General features: G+C 37.6%; 1 protein-coding gene across 1 annotated transcript in view; it reads left to right on the top strand.

The window, feature by feature from the left end:
* LOC136873808 (synaptic vesicle glycoprotein 2B) overlaps nucleotides 1-22,101 on the top strand; it is a 709,878-nt gene extending 687,777 nt beyond the window's left edge. Inside the window, exons 10-12 of the mRNA XM_067147057.2 lie at nucleotides 3,326-3,543; nucleotides 5,591-5,750; nucleotides 20,860-22,101. Coding sequence (XP_067003158.2) covers nucleotides 3,326-3,543; nucleotides 5,591-5,750; nucleotides 20,860-21,040 — 559 coding nt within the window. The 3' untranslated portion in view covers nucleotides 21,041-22,101. The remainder of the gene's footprint in view (nucleotides 1-3,325; nucleotides 3,544-5,590; nucleotides 5,751-20,859) is intronic.
* Nucleotides 22,102-22,747: the final 646 nt, after the last annotated feature.

The following is a 22,747-nucleotide window of genomic DNA, read 5'->3' on the forward strand; positions in this document are numbered from 1 at the left end:
ACCGGAAGTTAATACAAACTGCTGTGAACTGAAGTGAGCTATTAGTCAGGAAATCTGTGAACTTGAAAACGAATAACTGCCGCCACCGACGGTGACGGCCATTCCCTTCACTTATATCACTCTTATCCAAGTCAGGCTGAGTGGCTCAGATGGTTGAGGCACTGGCCTTCTGACCCTGACTTGCAGGTTCGATCCTGGCTCAGTCCGCTGGTATTTGAAGGTGCTCAAATATGTCAGCCTCGTGTCTGTAGATTTACTGGCATGTAAAAGAACTCCTGTGGGACTAAATTCTGGCACCTTGGCATCTTCAAAAACTGTAACAATAGTTAGTGGAGCTTAAAGCAAAATAACATGATTACTCTTACCTAAGGGGCAGCATGTCCTCAGCCACTCTTGGCACTAAGAATCCATATGCTAAACAAATAAATAAATACATGCATACATCTTGAAGTAGATAGGATCTCTCTGCATCCATTTCTTCTTGGTCCCCAACAACATGTTTCTAATTTCCAGCAAGTTTCAGCATTCATTGAGAGGTCATCATGACAGGCTTTTAGTTTTGATATGGGAAGTGTAGGTTAAGAAGAAAACATGAAAAGGGAAGAGACAAGAAGATAAAGATGAATACTGGTGCTAAATAGCTAAGAATATAGGATGAACACAATAAGAGAAAAGGAACCCAACAGGTCCTTTCAGAGAAAGAATAAATATCTGTTTGCTATCATTTCTAACATTCTTTCATATTTCAATATTTTTATCTTTAAATGCTTCAGTTACCACTCATATATCCTTTGTAATTACTTACAAAATTTTCAAACTGGACATTAAAGAAATATATTGAGAGAGTGAATGAGATAAGGCTGTCAGGTATTTCTACCTCTTATTTGTGCCAGTCTATTCATTTTTATCACTCCTCTCCAAACTCCTATAATCAACTCTTCTTCTCTTCAAAACCTAAAGGTAGGAACTGTTGAGGAAAAGGAAAGAGCTCATCAGAGGCTGAGAAGAAACGTTTGTAAAGGAATTGGGATTGATGAGTAGAGATCCTATCTACTTCAAGTTGGTCCTTTTTCTTTTGCGTTCTCATGTTTGTGCTTGTCTCTTGTTTCTAACACTGTAGAATTTTTATGACTTGTTGAAAAAGCCTTATTTGCTCAATATACTTCCTTGATGATTATTTCTACACAGGGCCCTAGGAAAAAAAACTTTGCTGAGATTGAAGGTAAAACACAGATCCCTGAGGGGGTAGGAATAGAAAAAGAAACATTTAAAATGCTATTATTTGTAAGACTTAAAATAATCCTTCAGGATGATTTTAAACTGGTCTAAAGCTTAACATTAGGAATCATTTGAAAAATTACCAACTGTTTTAACAGAAGGGAGTGCAAGGTTAAGAAGAGTTATTCCAATGTGACTCAGCTTGCAGGATTCCAGCAGATATTTTAGATTCAGGAGGACAAATACACTGTATTGTCATTGACCTATGCCAGGCTTTTGAGAGGGTAGGTCATGAGAAACTACTGATAAAACTGAGGGATATTGGACTAGATAAAAGTGTGATTAAGTGGTTGGCTAAATGTCTAGAAAATAGAAATGAGAGAATGAAAAGTAAGTCCTGTAATATTTACAGAGACCTTTGTGTTTTTACATACCTATATAAATTATATGAATTAAGAACTGGAATCTCTTTTGACTGACAATGTTACATTGTATAGAGCAATAAAGAACTTCAGGATTGTAAGCGACTGCAGAAAGACTTTGAGAATGTTGTGAGACAATGGTATGATGATAAACGGGGTGAAAAGTTGGGTTGTAAATTTCACCAAGAGGAAGAGTCCTCTCACTTTTAATTACTCTCTTAATGGGGTGAAAGTACCTAGATGAAAATACAAGCATAGATCTTCATTGGGATAAAATCACATTTACGATGTTCATAATGTGGATAGGAGGGTATTTAGGGGTTGCAGTAAGGATGTAAAGGAGAAGGCATATAAGTCACTGTAAGTATGGTTCCAGCATGTTGGATTCTCACCAGGATTACTTGATTTGAGAACTAGAACAAATCAAAAGGAAAGCAGCACGTTTTGTTCTAAGTGGCATCGAACAAAAGTGTAGCATCGCGAAAATGCTGTGGTGTTTTGGCTGGGAAGACTTGGGAGTAAGGAGATAAACTACTGGACCAAGCAGGATGTTTCGAGCTGTCAGTAGAGAGATGGTGTGGAAAGATGTTAGTAGATAAATAAGGTTGTATATAGACTTTAAGTGTAAGCTATTTACGTCGCACTGACACAGATAGGTCTTATGGCGACGATGGGACAGGAAAGGCCTAGGAAGTGGAAGGAAGCGGCTGTGGCCTTAATTAAGGTACAGCCCCGGCATTTGCCTGGTGTGAAAATGGGAAACCATGGAAAACCATCTTCAGGGCTGCCGACAGTGGGGCTCAAACCCACTATCTCCCGATTACTGGATACTGACCGCACTTAAGCGACTGCAGCTATCGAGCTCGGTTTTTAAGTGTAAGAAAGATCATACTATGAAGATAGTGTGGGAATTCAATAGGATAAACTGGGGTGAATATTCATTTATAGGAAGAGGAATTAAAGATTAGAATAATTTCCCAAGGAAGATGTTTGATCAATTTACAACATCTTTGATGCCATTTAAATAAAGATTAAATAAACTACCAGTACTGCTAAGGAATCCGCCACCTCGGCAACAGCCCTTAATTCAGAGCAGTGCTGGTGGTGATGATGATGATGATGACACTCTCACAGAGAAGCTAAGGGAAGATGTAAGAGCTGGAGGAAAGTATATATCTTCTTCAACTGAGATGCTGCCACAAGATTCAGTAATCAAATAGGAGTAAGTGTTAAATAGAGGGCATTAACCTCTTGATTAAGGTACAGCCCCAGCATTTGCCTGGTGTGAAAATGGGAAACCACGGAAAACCATTTTCAGGGCTGCCGACAGTGGGTTTCGAACCTACTATCTCCCGAATACTGGATACTGGCCGCACTTAAGTGACTGCAGCTATCGAGCTCGGTAAAGAGGTAAACAAGACCTATCATAGGCATACTGTGACATTGATTGTTCTAGTAGAAGTCAGCCAAATAGGTGAGAAGTGAAAGAATGATGAAACTCTTTTTCTGTATATTTTTACTTCTCTCTATACAAGTCAGTTACTGTATGTAACATTTCCTTACTAACTTCTCTTATTTCTCTATGAAATTTGTGACATAATTAATAAGGGGATTCTTGACTCATATCATTGTACTTTTCCTCCCTTTCCAAACCCATGTAACTATATTCTATTAAATGTTTTCAGATTTGTGGACACAGACCTCAAAATTAAGCATTTTGAAGGCTGCGAGTTGATCAACAACACGTTCATCGTCCTCACCACTGTGTGCCAGTTGGACTTTGATTATAACATCCACCTAGAAGATGTGTTCCAGGAGAATCTAGTAGGGCAGCTATCTCTCATTCCGGGAGCCTTTCTATCCGCCTTCGTGGTGGACCGTCTGGGGCGTGTCAAAGTTATTGGTAACTAAACTTAGTCTTGTCTTGAAATGTTTGTTCCCCTAGGTTTTAATCAATCTCTAATTTCCCTCTTTATTAAAGTCTGAGCTTCAGTTGTCTGTACACCTCTAGAGTGAACAACCAACTACAGAGATGAGAGTGGCTTTCCTGTCAAGCAGGATTCATGGAACTCATTAAAATGAATGGAGATCTGCCCTTTTTCCACAAAACCAGGATGTTTTTAATTAAGGAGGCCTGTGGATGCGGGTTTCCGGTATCAGCAGTGTACAGTACACTGAAACCTCATTAACATGTTTTCCCGCTTAGCATGTCACCTTTTTTATATAGATTTAATACGACGAGAATCGGGACTTCGAATTTTTGTCACAAATTTTTGCTATTATCACTTAGTACAATCACATTTTCCTAGACCTGAAAATGTTACTGTATTTGTCATCCCTTCTGAATAAAACATGATTTCCAACGTGGTAAGAACCGTTGCCACAGTTGCGTGATTATAGGAAAAGGCCTTCCTGAATTTCAAAGAATAAGCTGCACTTTCCGGGAGCTAGCCGTTAGCCGCAGGAATGTTCAGTTTTGCTTGCCGGTTAGCAGCAAGATTGCTGAATAGCAGAGTGAGCCTGTTCGTGCTTGTATTTCGCATTCCATTCAGAAGGTAGAAATGTGTTTTGTGTTAAGTGGTACAGTGAAACGTAGCTAATATTTGTCGTGTGATACAGTAGCCTATATCTGGATTAGGAGTATAATCATGTGAAATTTACTAGTGTGGTGCATATTTGTCATGTGATAGCCTAGTTATGAATACAGAAAATGTTGTAAAGACAAAATTAAAATCTGTCAGAAAGTAGACTAGCATAAATGTGCAGAGGTCACGAATGTTGAAACTCGCACCTTCAAGTTTTGACTCCATCACTCAAGTTGGTCAAAATTTTGTTCCATTCAAAATGGCGGCCAAAGTCATTCCTCGCAACTGCAGATGGTCGAGTGTAACCTCCAATTCATCGTCTAAGAGTGTGACCAGAAAGTAATGTTTAATAACCCACTGCTTCAAAACAAAAGGCTCCTACTAACATTTGTTTTAGAAAGAGTGTCATCTGCAATAATACTTCGATATTTTTGTTAACCCCTGTGCACATGTCTTTATATTTGTTGTTCAGTGTACCAGTACTTGTTATTTTATAATCTCCAGCAAAAAAGGTTTTCATATTTGTTCTCTCGTGTTTTTCACACCTTTTGATACTTTCCTCTCATCTTTAGAAATGGTAGATAGGCTTATACGTTTCACTATACTCGCAGATACATGATGTAAAATGCCCTAATGTCAGAAAAAATTGTATCCAGTGTTTCCACATCTCTGTTGGATAGTTTTTATTTGTATATTCATTAGTACGTTTTCTCGCTTAACAAGTTCATTTTACTTGTCCCCTGCAAAAATGTTTTAACAAGGTTTCACTGTATTTGGTGCAGGTTGCCCATGGGCGTTAATCAGAAATACCTGCACCATGAGGCCTCTATGGAGGCCAATGAGAAGGACTGCAACAATAAATTTAATATCCTTTAGGTAGAATAATTGATAGAGGCAGGGAAGTGTATGGCTAAAGCACAGTTGCAGTAGGACATACAGAGCAGATAAGTAAACTCAATCGTGCTGTCCATTGCTTGGATAATGTAGCTGCTGTGTCATTTTGAGAATGGAAATATACATCCCTGTGATTTAAATTCCATATGAAACTGTAGCTCTTAATGCTTATAATCACGAAATTACAAAAAACTCCAGACACTACACTGGGAGAGTACTGTGTGTGACTCTCATAAAGTAGCAGTTCTGTAATGCTTTATAAAACAACTAGTGTGGAAGTCCATTTATAATTGTAAAACAGGTATAAACGTCAGAAAATACCTGTAAGAGGAAATCATCGGACTAAATGTAAAGGGGAACTTAACTCTTTGCCAAAAGCCCTTTCCCTAAACAGAGGTATATCAGTTAGAATAGAATTAGTTAAATGAAATAAAGATCTTTATTAATATAATATATTGGTTTTTCTACTAGGGCTGTCTATGTTCCTGTCCAGTGTGGCTGCCATCTTCATCTGGTTCCTGGAATCTGGTACATCAGTAATAATATTTGAGGCTATCTTCAATTTCATCTTCATAGCAGGATGGAATGCAATCGACATATCTACTATAGAATCCTACCCTACTCATTTAAGGTAAATATGGTATATGTACTAGAAATGGAACAAACAATGAACAAATATAAATCAACAAAGGAAACTAAGAAGGGGATAGGAAGGTAAATAAACCCCGAAGCCCATAGCAACCAATACCAATCACAGAACCTTTGCTGCATCACAAGATATTCTAAGACCCATTAATGTGTGCAGTCACCTTGATTCATAGTTAAACATTTAAAATGTTGTGGAAAAAACTATATTTATAAAATGTATCCAACAAAGTATATTTATTCAAATAATGCACTTGGATACCTTGTAACACAACACCATATACTTTCAAACGTAACCTCACACCCGAGAAAAATAAACATGATTTAAAAACAAGGAGAAATGTACGAGGTAGAGGTGGGAACGGAGCGAGTAATACCGATGAGTAATCCGGTTGTAGCGGTAGAGCGCACCACCGATCCTCTCCGCTTACAACTGCAAGTACTCGCGGAGGATCAGAGCACAGTGTAGCGCACAACACATGTTTAACAAGGGGAGACCACGACGTTGAGATCATGGATCATCTTCAAATTTTGTACACTTTTAGTAGTCTATTAGAACAAGATAATGTGCAAATAGTAAAGCGTACTATTAGGGCATTTTCAAGAAAATCAAGAGAATTTTTGCGTCGAATATGTACCGGTGCATTGCGGTCACAAGCACGAGGTGGCGATGGTCGAGTGGTTAGCTTTCAAGCTCCGTAATCGCTGGATCAGTGGATCGAGTCTTGCTTTTCACTTTTTGTTTTTCAACACTGGTCATATTCTTTCATATATATTGCACGTCAGAGCGTTCAGGTGCAAAGCAGTTCCGGGTACCTTACTTGATTTCACTGTCAGATATGAGGGATTTCACAAATCATGACAGGCATAGATTTTCAGGAATATTTTATGCATTGGGCCGTTTACTTGTTGATAATTATAAATGATATATCTTTTTTGTAGTCCACCTCTGTCGTGGAGTGGTTAGAGTGATTGGCTGCCACCCCCAGATGCCCAGGTTTGATTCCCGGCTCTGCCACAAAATTTGAAAAGTGGTACAAGGGCAGGAACAGGGTCCACTCAGCCTCGGGAGGTCAACTGAGTAGATGGGGGTTCGATTCCCTCCTCAGCCATCCTCAAAGTGGTTTTCCGTAGATTCCCATTTCTTTCTCCTCCGGGTAAATGCCGGGATGTAGGCCCCTACCTAATGTAAGGCCACGGCCACTTCCTTCCCTCTTCCTTGCCTATCCCTTCCAATCTTCCCATCTCTCCACAAGGCTCCTGTTCAGCATAGCAGGTGAGGTCACCTGGGCAAGGTACTGGTCATCCTACCCAGTGTTGTATACCCGACCCAAACTCTTGCGCTCCAGCACATCGCCCTTGAGGCAGTAGAGGTGGGATTCCTCACTGAGTCTGAGGGAAAAATCAACCCTGGAGGGTAAGCAGATTAAGAAAGAAAGAAAGAAAGAAAGATATTTTTTGTAATAATAAACATTAGTAAAGAGCCAAATAATATTGGAAATCCAATAAAAGTTCACGGAAATATACCTTTTTTTTCAGTATATTACCTTTGAATTGTATTGTATATGAAAGAATTTGACACGTGTTGAAAAACAAAATGACAAGCGGGACTCGATCCAGCGAGCCAGCGACTACGGAGTTTGAACGCTAACCGCTCGACCACCACCGTTTCGCGCTCATAATCACAACGCACTGGTGCATATTTGACGCGAAAATTTCTCTTGAGATTTTCTCAAGAACGCCTTAGTAATACACCTTACTACTTGCATATTATCTTGTCCTAATGGACTACTAAATGTGTACAAAGTTTGAGATACTCCATGATCCGAACGTTGTGGCCACACCTTGTAAGAGTATTATGCCTGTATTCAGTCTGTGTTTCTTAATTTGCGTCCATATTTCCTCCGCTTGTTGCATTTTGTAGATACTGGTAATGCAAAGCATAGTAGATAATAATTGTGGCATTAGTTTGATATTTAATCCCATTTTGAGATGGTATTCATGTTTTAGAAAATTTAAGGAATTGCATAAATTTTAACAGAAATTTGTACCACAAATGCCACGAAAACCGTCTGATGCATGGCAGTTCTTTGAAATTACTGGTGATAAATATAAGCAAAATGCAAATACTGGTGGCGTATCAAATTTGTGGGATTATATCAAGAAGCATCACAAGGATGAAATGAGCAGGTTGGCTTCTCCAGCAGAAAGCAACATTGCTGTATTCAACAAAATGGTTATGCTGTGAGAAAAGGGCATTGAATTTACGTTGCCATACCAATAACGTATTTAAATGTGCCGCCACATTACATTCACTCGGTAGTTTACTCAGTACTACCGGGTGATGACGTCACAACAACTGCTCCGCTCCGTCCCCACCACTAGTACGAGTATATGCACAACACAATACATGCATAGTACTCTAATAAATAAAGCACTTGTACAGGGGTGCCAAGAAGACTGTCAAATTGGAAACTCATGGAACAACAAAACAAACTTTAAAAATCCAGACATGTATTTAACACAAATATCAAGAAAAATATCTTTGTACAGTACCTGAAAAATACAGAAATATTTAATGGTCCAGTGTGTTTTTTTTAAACCACACATTAGGCTTATTGCCTTTTAAAGAAAGAATGTATGTGAGGTTACTTCATTTTTTGGTAAACACTAGCAACGAACTGCTCCATATGGTCCATAGCCTTAATTGTCACTTTGTCAGCATCATTTGCACTTATCACAGAATCCAACATGGCTAGAGTCGCAAGAACATCATTTTTTGACGGAATAGTTGTTGTCTGCACCATATCTTCATCGTATTCAGCATCAGTTGGAGCTGCATCTCCTTCAGGTGAGGCTTGATCACAGCTGATCAACATGACGGGATCCCGCTCCTCTGAAGTAGTCACTGCATGGTTGATAGCCATGTATTCGGTGAAAGTTGTAACAACGTGGGGCTTTTGCCATAGCTCCTCCCATTCATCATCATCTTCTTCTTCTTCTTCTTGTACTTCATTTAAGGAACCAAATCCACACTTGATGAAGCAGGTGTCACTGAAGAGGCATACTAGGGAACTGAGGAGTGAGGTAGTTTCCCGTTGCTTTCCTCACCGAGCCAGAAGTTGCTATTACATATCAGTCTGCCAAGCCCATTCAAATGCATGCACCAACTGAGCCTATGAGCAACATTTTCACACCATTCATAGAAGGGACTGGCTGCATAAGGAATAGCATTACTAGCATCGCTAATACCTCAGTCACTTCATATTATCAGAAGCCAAGGACAAGACAGAGACAGATCAATGAAAGTAAATAATTGCTCTAGCTCATACCAGAAGACATAGTGAAAATACCATAACTAACTATAAGCTAAAACACAGTGTTAATAAAATATAATCATTTCCAACTTTATAACTGTACACAAAAACTCACGTAAAATGAGTAACTACAAAACAACTATGATATCACTCGAACTTGGCAACTCTGAAGCATGCTGTAGACACACCAAAGTCAGCATCCCAGGCAACTGTCACACTCCGCATTGCATCCATTACATTCCACTTGCATTTTTCTTGCGCCGGAATGTTTCTAGTGACTTTACGGAGAAAGTATCATACCAGTTGCTTTCTGTGAGCACGTTTCAGAGATGAAATTATACCTTGATCTAGGGGCTGTAAGTAGCTCATAGTGTTGTCAGGCAAAGAAAGAAGACACACATTTTAAAATGAAATTATGTTTGTGTGCAGTGCACTGATCTAACAACAGAAGTATTTTTCTGTCCTGGAGTGACATTTTTGCATTCAAGGCATACCAGCCACTCCTCAAAACGTTTGCCTTCATCTAGGCATTTTTAGATGCTTTGTACTTGCACAGTGCCTGTTGCCCTTAAAACATCGTGGCTTCTCGAACTTGCCTGTGACATGCAGAGGAATTCTCTCGCTTCCGTCTGCATTGCAACACAGAAGAACAGTGACCCTATCCTTGTATGATTTCCCACCATGACACTCTCTCCTTTAAAACCATAAGTCCGTTTGGGCTTGGCATTAAAAAACAATGCATTGAAGATATTGTTCGGTGTGTATGAGTTGATGATATGAGCAACGCTTTCTCGCCAACTGTCCGCATCACTAGTATTGATGGATTCTGCTTCTCTGCACTCTGCCTGCCACGTGATATTGTGTTGCTCCTTAAAATGCTGAAACCACCCATTTGAACAATGAAACTCCAGTCCCATCTTTAGCACCAGCTCATTCACTTTTCCCTTAATCTCACCATCAACGGGGATATTGTTCGCTCGAACATGCCAAAACCACTTGATCAATTCCACTTCCAAATTGGAGTGTTTAGCTCCTTGAATGCACATTCACTTTGCAGTATTTGCACCCTGCATTTCTTAAGCTTCTATGCTCTCATTATTTTTAAAAATTTTGAAAGTGTGGACAAAGGAATTCCAAATTCTTTAGCTATTTCAGTTTTTAATTTTTGACGTTTGTCGACCTTACTTATTTCATCTTCTCACTGAGTATCTTGGAAGAATACTGATGCTTAGCCATCTCTCAACACAAAAACGAACACACTTACCCTAAACTAAAAAAATGTATGAATTTATGTTGGGTATTGAGCCTGAAGGCTGGTTGGATCCTCAATAGCTCTGCCATCAGCTGTTATAGATGCACTAGGTGTCACTGAAGAGGCGTACTAGGGAACTGAGGAGTGAGGTAGTTTCCCGTTGCTTTCCTCACCGAGCCAGAAGTTGCTATTACATATCAGTCTGCCAATCCCACTCAAATGCATGCATCAAATGATCCTGTGAGCAACATTTTCACACCATTCATAGAAGGGACTGGCTGCATAAGGAATAGCATTACTAGCATCGCTCATACCTCAGTCACTTCATATTATCAGAAGCCAAGGATAAGACAGAGACAGGTCAATGAAAGTAACAAAATTGCTCTAGCTCATACCAGAAGACATAGTGAAAATACCATAACTAACTATAACCTAAAACACAGTGTTAATAAAATATAATCATTTCAAACTTTATAACTGTACACAAAAACTCACGTAAAATGAGTAACTACAAAAGAACTATGATTTCACTCGAACTTGGCAACTCTGAAGCATGCTGTAGACACACCAAAGTCAAAGTGAAAGTGCAGAAAGTTACCCCTGCACATTCCGGAAGATATGTTCTGTTGTGACATGGAGAAATTCTTAATTTAAATTACGCTGTGAAATATTATTTTTGTAAAATCAAAGAAAATTTTTAATTCAAAGCATGAAATTTGATAATGGAATCGATGATGTTCTTCGAATCATGAATTTCCATATTTCAAAATCAATTTAAATAACAAGCAAAACCGTACCTTGTGTTTGAGTTTTTTTTTAATGAAATTTATTGCCTATACGTACATTGTGTTTCCGGGAATGAGAGATTCTTCAAATTAGGCGGCATTTTGAATGGTGGAGGTTCTACTGCATATACAGTGGAACCTTGAATTGCGAGCATAATTTGTTCTGGCAACATGCTTGTAATCCAAAGCGCTCGTATATCAAAGCAAGTTTTCCCGTAAGAAACAATTGAAACACGGATGATTCGTCCACAACACAAAAATATATATTCGAATACCATTTCTAAAACAAAATATAACATAAAACAAATGAAAGTGCACTTTTCCTTACAATAGAATCATTGTTGATTCTCATGACAATGAGAAGAGTTACTGTGTAGCATGAATTTCACTAACGGAATCACTGCTATCTGTTGGCTCACTGGAATTCTTTTTTTTTTTCGTGCAACTTTAATGAGGAACCTGTCCAATGACTTTTGCTTTTTGCCTCTTTTTGAGGATTTCATGAAAATGTGATGTGACATTGCACTGTCACTGAACTGATTCACCGCTCCCATTGCTACACCCTGTTTTGGGTGGTGTTTTGCTACAAAATTTTGCACCGTTTCCCACATTTTGCACTTCTCCCGAATCTCAGTTGAAATGAGAGATTCCATTGACTTTTCCTCCTCCTCTTCCTCGAACGAGGTCTCTTCCATAACCTCCTCCTGTTGTTCGCGATGCAGGTCCATCAGTTCATTGGTGGTCAGTTCCTGGCTATGTTCTTCCACCAGCTCTTCAATGGCCACGTCATTCACCTCCAGCCCCATGGTCTTCCCAAAGGACACAATTTCATCGACAATTGGCCGCTCATTGTCATCAACAATCCCCTCAAAGTCACGTCCAAGAACACAGTCAGGCCACAGTTTTCCCCAAGCGGAAGTGAGAGTTCTCTTGGTGACTCTATCTCAGGCTTTATCGATGGGAACACGATGGGAAAATGATTTCTCCCAAACTCTTGGAGGGTAAGGTTTGCTCCTTCGGTCACTTCAAAGCATCGCTGAAATAGTGCTTCGGTGTATAACTTCTTGGAGTTCGAAATTACTTGCTGATCCATAGGCTGGAGTAGTGTTGGGAGGAAGGAACGTAACCTTAATGAACTTGGATTCCTCCAGTAAGTCGTCCTCAAGGCCTCAAGGCCTGGAGGAAGAGCAGGAGCATTGTCCTCAAGACTTTGAGAGGCAGATTATTTTCTGAAAGGTATTTCTTCACTACAGGACCAAAGACCTCATTCATCTAATCAACGAAAGAACAGGGGAGGGGAAACCTAGGCACACGTGACGCTCGTATTGCGGAACCTCACTCGCTTATCAAGTTACAATTTATTTAAAATGTTCACTCGTCTTGCAAAACACTTGTAGACCAAGTTACTTGTATTTCGAGGTTTCACGTATATATATCAATAAACAGCAAAATAACACACACTCTTTCGTAAAAGCATATAAAGTTACTATTACCAGGGCAATATCATATCAGTACCATATCTAGTCAAATTTTCCTGGGTTGAATATTCTACATTTGAGATGCCCTCTCCATGGGATCATTCCTTCATCCAGTGACAGATGGTGCTTGAGTTTGTATAAGTACTGAAATTTTGGTAGAAAATAATCTAAAAGTGGCTGAACTTTATGAAGCCTATTTGTATCATTTGTAGCCTGACTATTGTTGCTGAAATTAAGGTACATGAATATCTGTTCAAATCTATTTTGGCTCATTGTTTTGGAGTATATGGGGCTTTCTGTGAGAGGATCAGTTGACCAATATTCCTTCCAATATGACTTCTTTTCCTATCCCAACAAAGCAGAAAATATCCTCATTTCATTGCTAGTTACTTCAGTCTTACATTGAGCTCTTAGAGGATATTTTATGTGATGAAGCAGTTTGCTGGTGATACAAGTTTGTTTGCTATGCCACAAGAACTACTTGTTAAATATTTTTAGGTTCATCATGTCTAACTCTTGAGAAATCTTATAACGTCAGTACTCTATTGTTTACTGCCCACTCATTAGGTGAAATATAAATATTATTTCCATTCACACTCGCATCATTTTCAGCCTCGTTCACAACCACCACAATTTTACAATCATTGACGACACTTTCTTCAGAAGAGCTGTCAATATTGAACTTGCCTTCTTCAACATTACTAGAGCTTTCCAAATACTTATCCATGTACAGTTTATTAAATATTTTGTTTGCATCTAAACATGCAGTCAGTTTGGGAAGTACTCTCTTACCCACCACATGCTCATTGAACAATGTAAACATGAAGTCGGAAAATGAAATAAATGAAGTGTAAAACAAAAGAAGAATGAAAAGAAGTGATCGTATCTAAGTATCCTCAGATGTTGAAAGTGGATTCAGTATGAAGCAGCCACAAGAGCTCTATCACTGACTGAAATGAAGTCTTCAAGTTGGGTTTACACAGGGCAGTTTGGACAGCAAAACAGATGCTCAAGATCTTGAACTTCACTACACTCACAATCATCGTTTTGTGTATAACCCCATCTTTTGAGTATAGCCTTGGTTCTTGGCATTCCATTATGTATCCTATTAAGGGTCTTCCACACAGGCCAAGATTGCTAAGTATGTACTGATGTTCCTTCTGTTGGCTGATTCCAGTCTGATTTGCAAGCTGTCAACTTCATGATCTGTATTGATGTCTGAAGTATTTGATATATTAAAATTAAATATTTCTTTCACCTTATTGATACTGCAGTATATATTTATTGCCTTAAGCAATTTCTTCAGTTAGCAGTACATGTTTTTTTTTTTATATAAACATTATCAGCTACAAGTGTCCTTGTTTAGGTGGAAACAATAAAATAAATATATAGTATCGATAAGTTGGAATAAATATTTAATTTTAATTTGTCAAATAATCCAGTCTGATAGTGAGGACTGTTACTGCCAGTTGGCATGGCTGGAGCTGCCCTGGTGTTATTAACATAACTCTTCTGTGAAGAGAAATGGTAGCATGGAATAACCAAAACATTTAACACCAAGATTCTATCAGCCTTGACCACCAGCAAGTTCCAGAAAATCCAACAGATGTCACCAAATGTATAAATCTCATGAATTTGAGTCAGCTCGTGATCTGCCAGCAGTGTTCAGCCAGCCAAACATGAGCCGGGGACACGTCAGCAATGTATTAGAACTGTGGATGACAGGTCAATTGACTACAATTGCTGTCACATCAATATGGTTAATTGTTGAGAGGTAAAATGAATATGATGAAGCTAGGACATCCCTTGCAGGAGACACATGTCAGCAAACCCAGATGTCTTGAGAAGTGGTCAAGAGTTACTGGCATTACCTGAGCCAAGTTGCTTAAACCCTAGAGTTTGGAACACATGTTTTGCTTCCTCCAGTGTAGACACCATGACAGGAAAGGCAAATGAATTAGCTGAGGAATTAAAGAGTTAGAAGATTGACTTCTGTACAGTACAAGAGACTGGGTGGAGTGGTACAAAAGCTTGTGACATTGGGGAGAGCTATAAGATCATATATAATGGTAGCACCAGAACAATGGCATTGGACTGGTTGTTATTGAAAGAGTTCCAAATTGCATTGCTGAAGCAGAGTGGTATGATGACTGCAAAAATATTATAACCATTTGCTCTCTTTTATTGACAATTTACAGCATTTAAAACAAATACAATACCATATTATGCTGTAACATGAAAAGTGTTTTTTTTTTTTCTTAAGATACAAACATTAACATGTTCATTTCAATTTTCCAAACTGGGCAAGTTGGCCGTGCTGTTAGGAGCGAGCAGCTGTGAGCTCGCATCCGGGAGATAGTGGATTCAAACCTCATTGTTGGCAGCCCTGAAGATGGTTTCCCGTGGTTTCCCATTTTCACACCAGGAAAATGCTGGGGCTGTACCTTATTTAGGCCACGGCCGCTTCCTTCCCATTCCTAGGCCGTCCCTATCTCATCATCACCATAAGATCTATCTGTGTCGGTGCGACGTAAAGCAATTAGCAAAAAAAAATTCAATTTTCCAATTACATTTTACATGCTAATTTGCACTGTAAAAGACTGGCTAATTACTAGTCAGACATAAACTGGATATATGACTTTGAAATGTGGTGCTGGTGGTGAATGTTACATATTCCTTGCACAGCCAGAATATCTCCATTTTAAATGCACTAGATATTCAGCACAGGCTATCCACAATTTGCTGACATCGCATTTTACAATACTTTGGGCATATGAAACTAGTCTTGAGCAACTAGTCGTCGAAGGAAAGGAAAGTAGGCCAGAGGTAGAACAGCAATTACTGGAGATGGTTGGACCAGATTAAATGCTTCACCAGAATACCTCTACAGACCTCTATAGGAGAAGCAGAAGATTAGCTGAAATGGAGAGGCATAGTTAGGAGATGTAACCAAGTCATGGGATGATGATTCCTCAGCTATGAGGATAACGAGTCAGTATGGATGCCTTTAGTGATAATCTAAAGAAACTAGTACCCTGGACTGAATTGTATGCTGACAACATATTCGTGATACCAATATAAATGGTCCGTTATTGGACATTATAAATTTTCCAGCTAACTCATTCCTGGTTGCCAGTGCTTCACCCTCATGTGCTAGGCTGGGCTCATCAGTTGGTACCTAGCACACCTACCAAGACGCTGGCTAGTGCATACCGGGGAGGCCACTGCGTAGGCTAATTGTAGCCACCGGCAGTGCCGATGCACTATGAGATACTTTGTAAGTAACAAAATTGATGCCTGCTTGGCCATCAGATGATATAGATGTTGATTCCCATAGGGAATCTGAAATATTTGTTTTGAATGAGTAAATTTATAATTTATAATATCAACATATCAATGCAACATTTAATAAGGTTCAAATTACTGCTCTCTGTTCATAATTGTTCAACCTAAATAATTCTTAAGTAACAATAATGCCAATGAATGTCTCAATTGTTCAGTAGCCAAGTAGTTGTCAGTTCAGTTTCTCTGAAGAGATGGATTAGTGAATGTTAGGCTATATTAAGAGATAATATTAATATCAGAACTGATAAATTTCACATTAAAGAAACTTAAAGTAACATAACTGAATGGTGAATCTGTGTCTCAAGCATCAGGTAATGTGCCTTTTATTTCATTGGGTAAAGATATCAGCAGTGATGAGAGTGAAAGTGAAACATATTGTGAAAATTGTGAGATCAAGTGCAATAGCCTAATTTGAGGATGTGTAGATGAAACAAGATTTCAGAAACTTGAAGTAGTAAATTCCATTGGTGTATTCTTATTAGTTATTACTTAAAATATTTATGTTGAATCATTCTTTTTAATATATGTGGTTAAGTTCTTTGAAATCATTTAAAAAAAGACTAGGTAAACAATTGGTTGGGAATCTTGCCATCTGTGCAACAGGCCTAACTGCATACTGATTGATTGATTGATTGATTGATTGATTGATTGATTGATTGATTGATTGATTGATTGATTGATTGATTGATTGATTGATTGATTGATTGATTGATTGATTGATTGATTGATTGATTGATTGATTGATTGATTGAAATATAATTGTGTTAGTACACTTCACTGATACAACACAATACCCCCCCCCCTTCCACCCACTTAAGTATCTAGGTGGAATAACTTACCAAGGAAGATGTTCAATAAATATCCAATTTCTTTGAAATCATTTAAGAAAAGGCTAGGAAAACAACAGATAGGGAATTTGCCACCTGGGCGACTGTCCTAAATGCATATCAAGATTGATTGATTGATTGATTGATTGATTGATTGATTGATTGATTGATTGATTGATTGATTGATTGATTGATTGATTGATTGATTGACATAAGGAAAGATCTTCATTCAGGTAATCACATTAACAAGATTGTAAATAAAGGTTACAGATCTCTTCATATGGTTATGAGGGTATTTAAGAGTTGAAGTAAGGATGTAAAGGAGAAAGTATATAAGTTGTTGGTAAGACCCCAATTCGAGTATGTTTTCACTTCATGAGAACCTCACTAGAATTATTTGATTTGGGAATTCGAAAAAAAAATCCAGAAGTAAGCAGTGGGTGAATTCTGACAAGAGAGTAGTGTTACGAAGACATTGCAAACGTTGGGCTGGGAAGACTTGGACTAAGGAAACAAGTTGATCAACTACGTGGTATATTTTAAGCTGTCAATGGAGAGGTGACATGGGATGACACTGGTACACAAATGAACTTGAATGGAGTTTTTAAAAGTAGGGAGGATCATAATATGAAGATAAAGTTGGAATTGAAGGAGAAAAATTGGGGAAAATACTCGTTTATAGGAAAAGGAATTAGAGACTGAAATAAATTTACCAAGGGATGTGTTTGATAGATTTTCAACTTCATGGAAATTGTTTAAGAAAATATTAGGTAAACAACTGATAGGGAATCTGTCACCTAAGTGACAGTCCTAAATGCAGATCAAGATTGATTGATTGATTGATTGATTGATTGATTTGAACCCATAATTTTTTTGTCCCATATTGGCATCAACTCAACTAAGGTTAGGTTAAACAGAGAATCATTGATTGATTGATTGATTGATTGATTGATTGATTGATTGATTTGAACCCATAATTTTTTTTTGTCCCGTATTGGCATTAACTCAACTAAGGTTAGGTTAAACGGAGAATCGCACCTTCCAATACTTGCTTGTTTTTTTTATTGCTAGTCTATGTAATTACAGTATGTAACACTAGCTGTAGTAACCGGCATTGTCCAGATAGTTTCTGAATATTTACCTTCTAAGATTTGCATTACCAGTTAGTTATGTGTGAATTGAATTTTTATAGAATTCCTTTTTGACTTGCAGATTGATATGTTACAATCTATTATGTAGTTTTAGAATTATTTAGATGTGTTTGATTTCAAGTATTAGATTATTTTATTTTCAAGTAAAACTTCGTCCTTATGGAAGCTCAAATCGACTGGGAAGTATATGATCCTGTCAAAAATTAATAAGTGATAACTATATGTATTTAGCCATCACACTATAGGTACGATGTACAGGATTTCAACTGTCAATGAGACTGTCCCCTTCTCGCCCCCCACCCCTAAGAGATAAAAAATCTGGATTGTCACCATTCATCTCAGTGACCCCAAAAATTGTAGATTCAACACTGTTTATGATTATTTTTATATCTCACTCCCCCCTCACCCTCTCCCCAAAGGGGGCTAAACATGAACTTTAAAAAATTCGGAGTGTCACTAATCATTTCAGCGACCACGAAAACTATGGATTCAATACTATTCTAGATTATTTTTATACCACCCCCATCACCCCAGCCCATAAGGGTGCTAGGGGTGTCTTACCCCCACGTAGTTTGTCTCCTGATACTAATTGGTAAGTGTACCAAGTTTGGTGAAATTGCTCCAGTGGGTTAGGAGGAGATGTGTCATTTACACACCAACACACACATCCACACACACATACATCCATTTTTATATAGTAAGAAGATGAAAATAAGATTTTTACATATAGTTTTTCAATTATTTTTATATCTCACCCCTTCGCCCCCCACTTGGACTTGTAAAAAATCTGGAGTATTACTATTCATCTCAGAGACCTTGAAATCTATGGATTCAAAACTGTTTTTAATTATTTCTATATCCCACCCTCCTTCACTCCCCACGTAAAAGGGCGCTGAACTTGGACTTTAAAAAATTCTGGAGTATTACTTTTCAACTCGGCGACCCCGAAAATTATGAATTCGACACTATTCTCAATTATTTTTATCACTACCCCGCTGACCCCCTCCTTTAAGAGTGCTAGGGATGGCTTACCCCCACAGTGCTCATCTCCTTATAGTAAGTAATACGTGTACCATGTTTTGTTGAAATTGCTCCAGTGGTTTAGGAGGCGATGTGTCATTTACACACACATACATCCATTTTTAGATATACAGTAGTAAGATTTTTATACTTCACCCCCTTCCCAGCCCCACCCAAAGGAGTCCTATGAGTGCCTTACACAACAGTATTTTTTTTTTTTTTTTTCCAGATAGTATGTCTTATGTGTACTAATTTTGGTTGGCAGCTATGTTCAAACGTATATGCATAATCTCGCTGCTCTAGAATCCTGGAGCTGACGTTCCCATGGTTACGGCAGTTCATTTCTTTTATCTGATTCCTAGAGTAGGGGTAGTGTGGTGCCAATATCTCTGTAACGGTTGGTTTTAGGGACTTAAAACATGGTTTTCGGGCCCATAGGGCTTACCGAGTTTTGTTCTTTGCGTCAAGAGGATTAAATTGAGCTTTGTCTCATCCTAATACGACAAATTCAATATTTTGCCTAAATTAGCCTATTATTTTTATATATCCCACCGCCCCCCGCACCCCCCACCTTGAATTATTTTGAAAATAAAATACAGCCCATGTTACTCACTGGCAATGTAGCTTTCTATAGGTGAAGACATTTTTAAAATCGATTCAGTAGTTTTTGAGTCTATCCTTACAAACAAACATACAAATGTTTCCTCTTTATAATATTAGTATAGATAATCCAGCTTTAAATCTAATTACGATATTAAAAGTACATGTTTCATTCCTAATGTGGAACAACTTCAGCTAAAAAATATACAAAATTGGAATAAACAAAATAAAAAGCACTTATGATGATAATAATAATAATAATAAGATAAAATGTTCCTTCCTGTTGAGTTAGAACTTCAACAAGTCAGTGTTTGAGTTTGAGAAAAGAAGAAAATCTGATGAAAAGGATCTTCTTCCTTCAAAAGTTGCAGAAGTATGTACTTTTAGTTTCTTGAGGATAGACTTAAAATGTAAAGTTATAAAATACAATGATCGAGGGAAACTCCTAAAGAATAACCAAAGTTGAGACTGACTCAGTCAGCTGATGGCATAAGGGAAGAAATAAACATAGCAGGACCGGCTGGGAGACTCCCTTCAACATTTTAAAACATTGAAACAAACAATCAATCTCAACTCCAATCTCCTGCTTTTGAAGAAAGAAGATCCCTTACGTCAGACTTTTAATCTAAAACTCGAACATTGACTTGTTGAAGGTTTTTTTTTTTCTTCTTTTTTGCTAGTTGTTTTACGTCGCACTGACACAGATAGGTCTTATGGCGACGATGGGACAGGAAAGGGCTAGGAGTGGGAAGGAAGCGGCCGTGGCCTTAATTAAGGTACAGCCCCAGCATTTGCCTGGTGTGAAAATGGGAAACAACGGAAAACCATTTTCAGGGCTGCCGACAGTGGGGTTCGAACCTACTATCTCCCGAATACTGGATACTGGCCGCACTTAAGCGACTGCAGCTATCGAGCTCGGTGTTGAAGTATTAACCCAACATGAAGGAACATTTTATATTACTATTATCATCATCATAAGTGTTTTTTATTTCATTTATACCAATTTTTGTATCTTTTTTAGCTGAAGATGTTCCACATTAGGAATGAAACATGTACTTTTTAATATTGTAATTAGATTTTAAGCTGGATTATGTTACATAATTACATAGACTAGCAATAAGAAATAAACAAATATTGGAAGGTGGGATTCTCCATTCAACCTAAATTTAGTTGAATTGAACCCTGTTAGAGAGCAACAGGAAGGGGAAGCAAGGACAAATATAAATGCCCCTATGTTCCTGTATTCAGATATTTGTTTATCAGTTATAACAAATAGAAATAAAACTGTACGTTAACCATAGTTCTCCTTTAATGTTACAGAACAACTGGATATGGTCTGCTGAGTGCTGTGTGTCGAGTTGGTGGACTGGTTGGGGTAGCAACACTTGGTGGAATGGTAGCAGCCAGTCGAGCTGTTCCCATGCTCACTACAGCAGCTGTTCTTCTCATAGGGGGCATTATCTCTGTCAAACTGCCTGAGTCAAGCTCAGTGCTGCTCTAGGATTGCAACTCAGAGAAACTATTTAGCAATGAGCAATGAAGACTGTGAAAAGTCAGAAGACTAGTACACCAAGGGAACTGGAGAAGTTTTATTGTGTAACTAAAGCTCTGGATATTGTTATTCAATATGGGTTTCGTGATGTGAAGCATACTTCTCTGAAAGATTCTTCAGGTTCTACAATTCTCAACTTCAATTTTCCACTTGGTATATAATTTTGATTCTGTTGGTCGGTTGCTGCCTCAAGATGTAACAAAGGCAATCAGAATTCATATTCTATAAAAGTGTTTAATATTGAAAAGTAGTTCCTGTCACCTCAGACTCTTAGAAATTATATTTTCTTACATTCTTTTAAATTGAAATTCTGAATATTGAATTTTAAGAAAAAACTCTTGAATCCCAAAAAGGTTTTCATAACACATTAATGACTATCCATATTAGAAGTGTATGATGGCAAAGGGTTCAATTAATGTACAATAAATTACTCCCCTTGCATTATAGAAAAAATGCAGAGTAAATGATGACACATTTTATGATTTTCTATCTCTGAAATCCTAAAGCTAAACTCACTGCTGGTGTATTGCAGCTAATGAATTATCTTAAAAGAACGAAGACAGACAATAACAAGAAAGAAATTGAAAACAGAGCAGTGACCTCTTTGGAACACCCAGTCAGATAAAGCAAGGTTTTAGCTTGAGTCACAGGAGATGAACAGGCATAATGATTGAAGTAATTTATGCTCTGTATACTTGCATGAATTATTAAAAAATGCTAATCGACTGAAATGAGGCACAACTACGATAAATATTTCAAGTGAGAATGTCTTCGATGTAGCATGAATGACAGCACATTATTTCTTTTGGCTAAGAATCGAAGATAGAATATCAATAAACTTTGAGACATCCAAATCAAAAGGTAATACTAAATGTTCTGAATAATATGGTATATACTCACTAGCAATCTTCTCATCAACTTCAAAATCAAGAAGTACTGCTGCTAGATGCAGAAACTTCTTCACCAATTTTCAAAACATTCATAAAATAATCAGTACTGCATGGTAATGCATACATACAAGACATAACTTGATGACATGCAATTGAAACCTTGACCTTATTTGTGTTTGTATGATAGTTCTGATAAACAATTATGAACAAATTTAACACACATTTGTAACAATATGTGACAAAAAAATATCATTTCAATAAGCTATATTTACTTGAATCTAGTGTGCTTTCCTGGATAATATATAACCTAATTTACTAGTGAAATAATTTCTTTGAAAACAATATTTTTGAAGGACACTAACAGAAACTCAAGACTTCACAGCTTTGAATAGTAAATTTAGAATCAGTTTGTTACTATGTTCCGTAATTTATCATCTATTTCTCTACATTTTGCTTTCATTTCTGCAGAAAGCAGAATTATTGCAATATGTCCCGTTTGGCATTTTCTTGCAAACAATAGATGCAATTTTAATGTTACATTTAGTTCCTTTTGCAGCTAGAAATGTCACATTGTCAAGAAAAAAACCAAAATTATGCAGTATTTATTTCCTTGTGAAATTCTGCTCACAAAGGATGATAAAAATAATGATTAATTATTGATGGTGAATAATATTTTATTTAGTGAGAATATTACTGTAGAACATGTCTATAAGTGGACACAGATTTTACTTTACTATTATTTTAAATGGAATAGTAATTACATTTT

This window comes from Anabrus simplex, chromosome 5 (genome assembly GCF_040414725.1).
Source record: "Anabrus simplex isolate iqAnaSimp1 chromosome 5, ASM4041472v1, whole genome shotgun sequence".
NCBI lineage: Eukaryota > Metazoa > Arthropoda > Insecta > Orthoptera > Tettigoniidae > Anabrus > Anabrus simplex.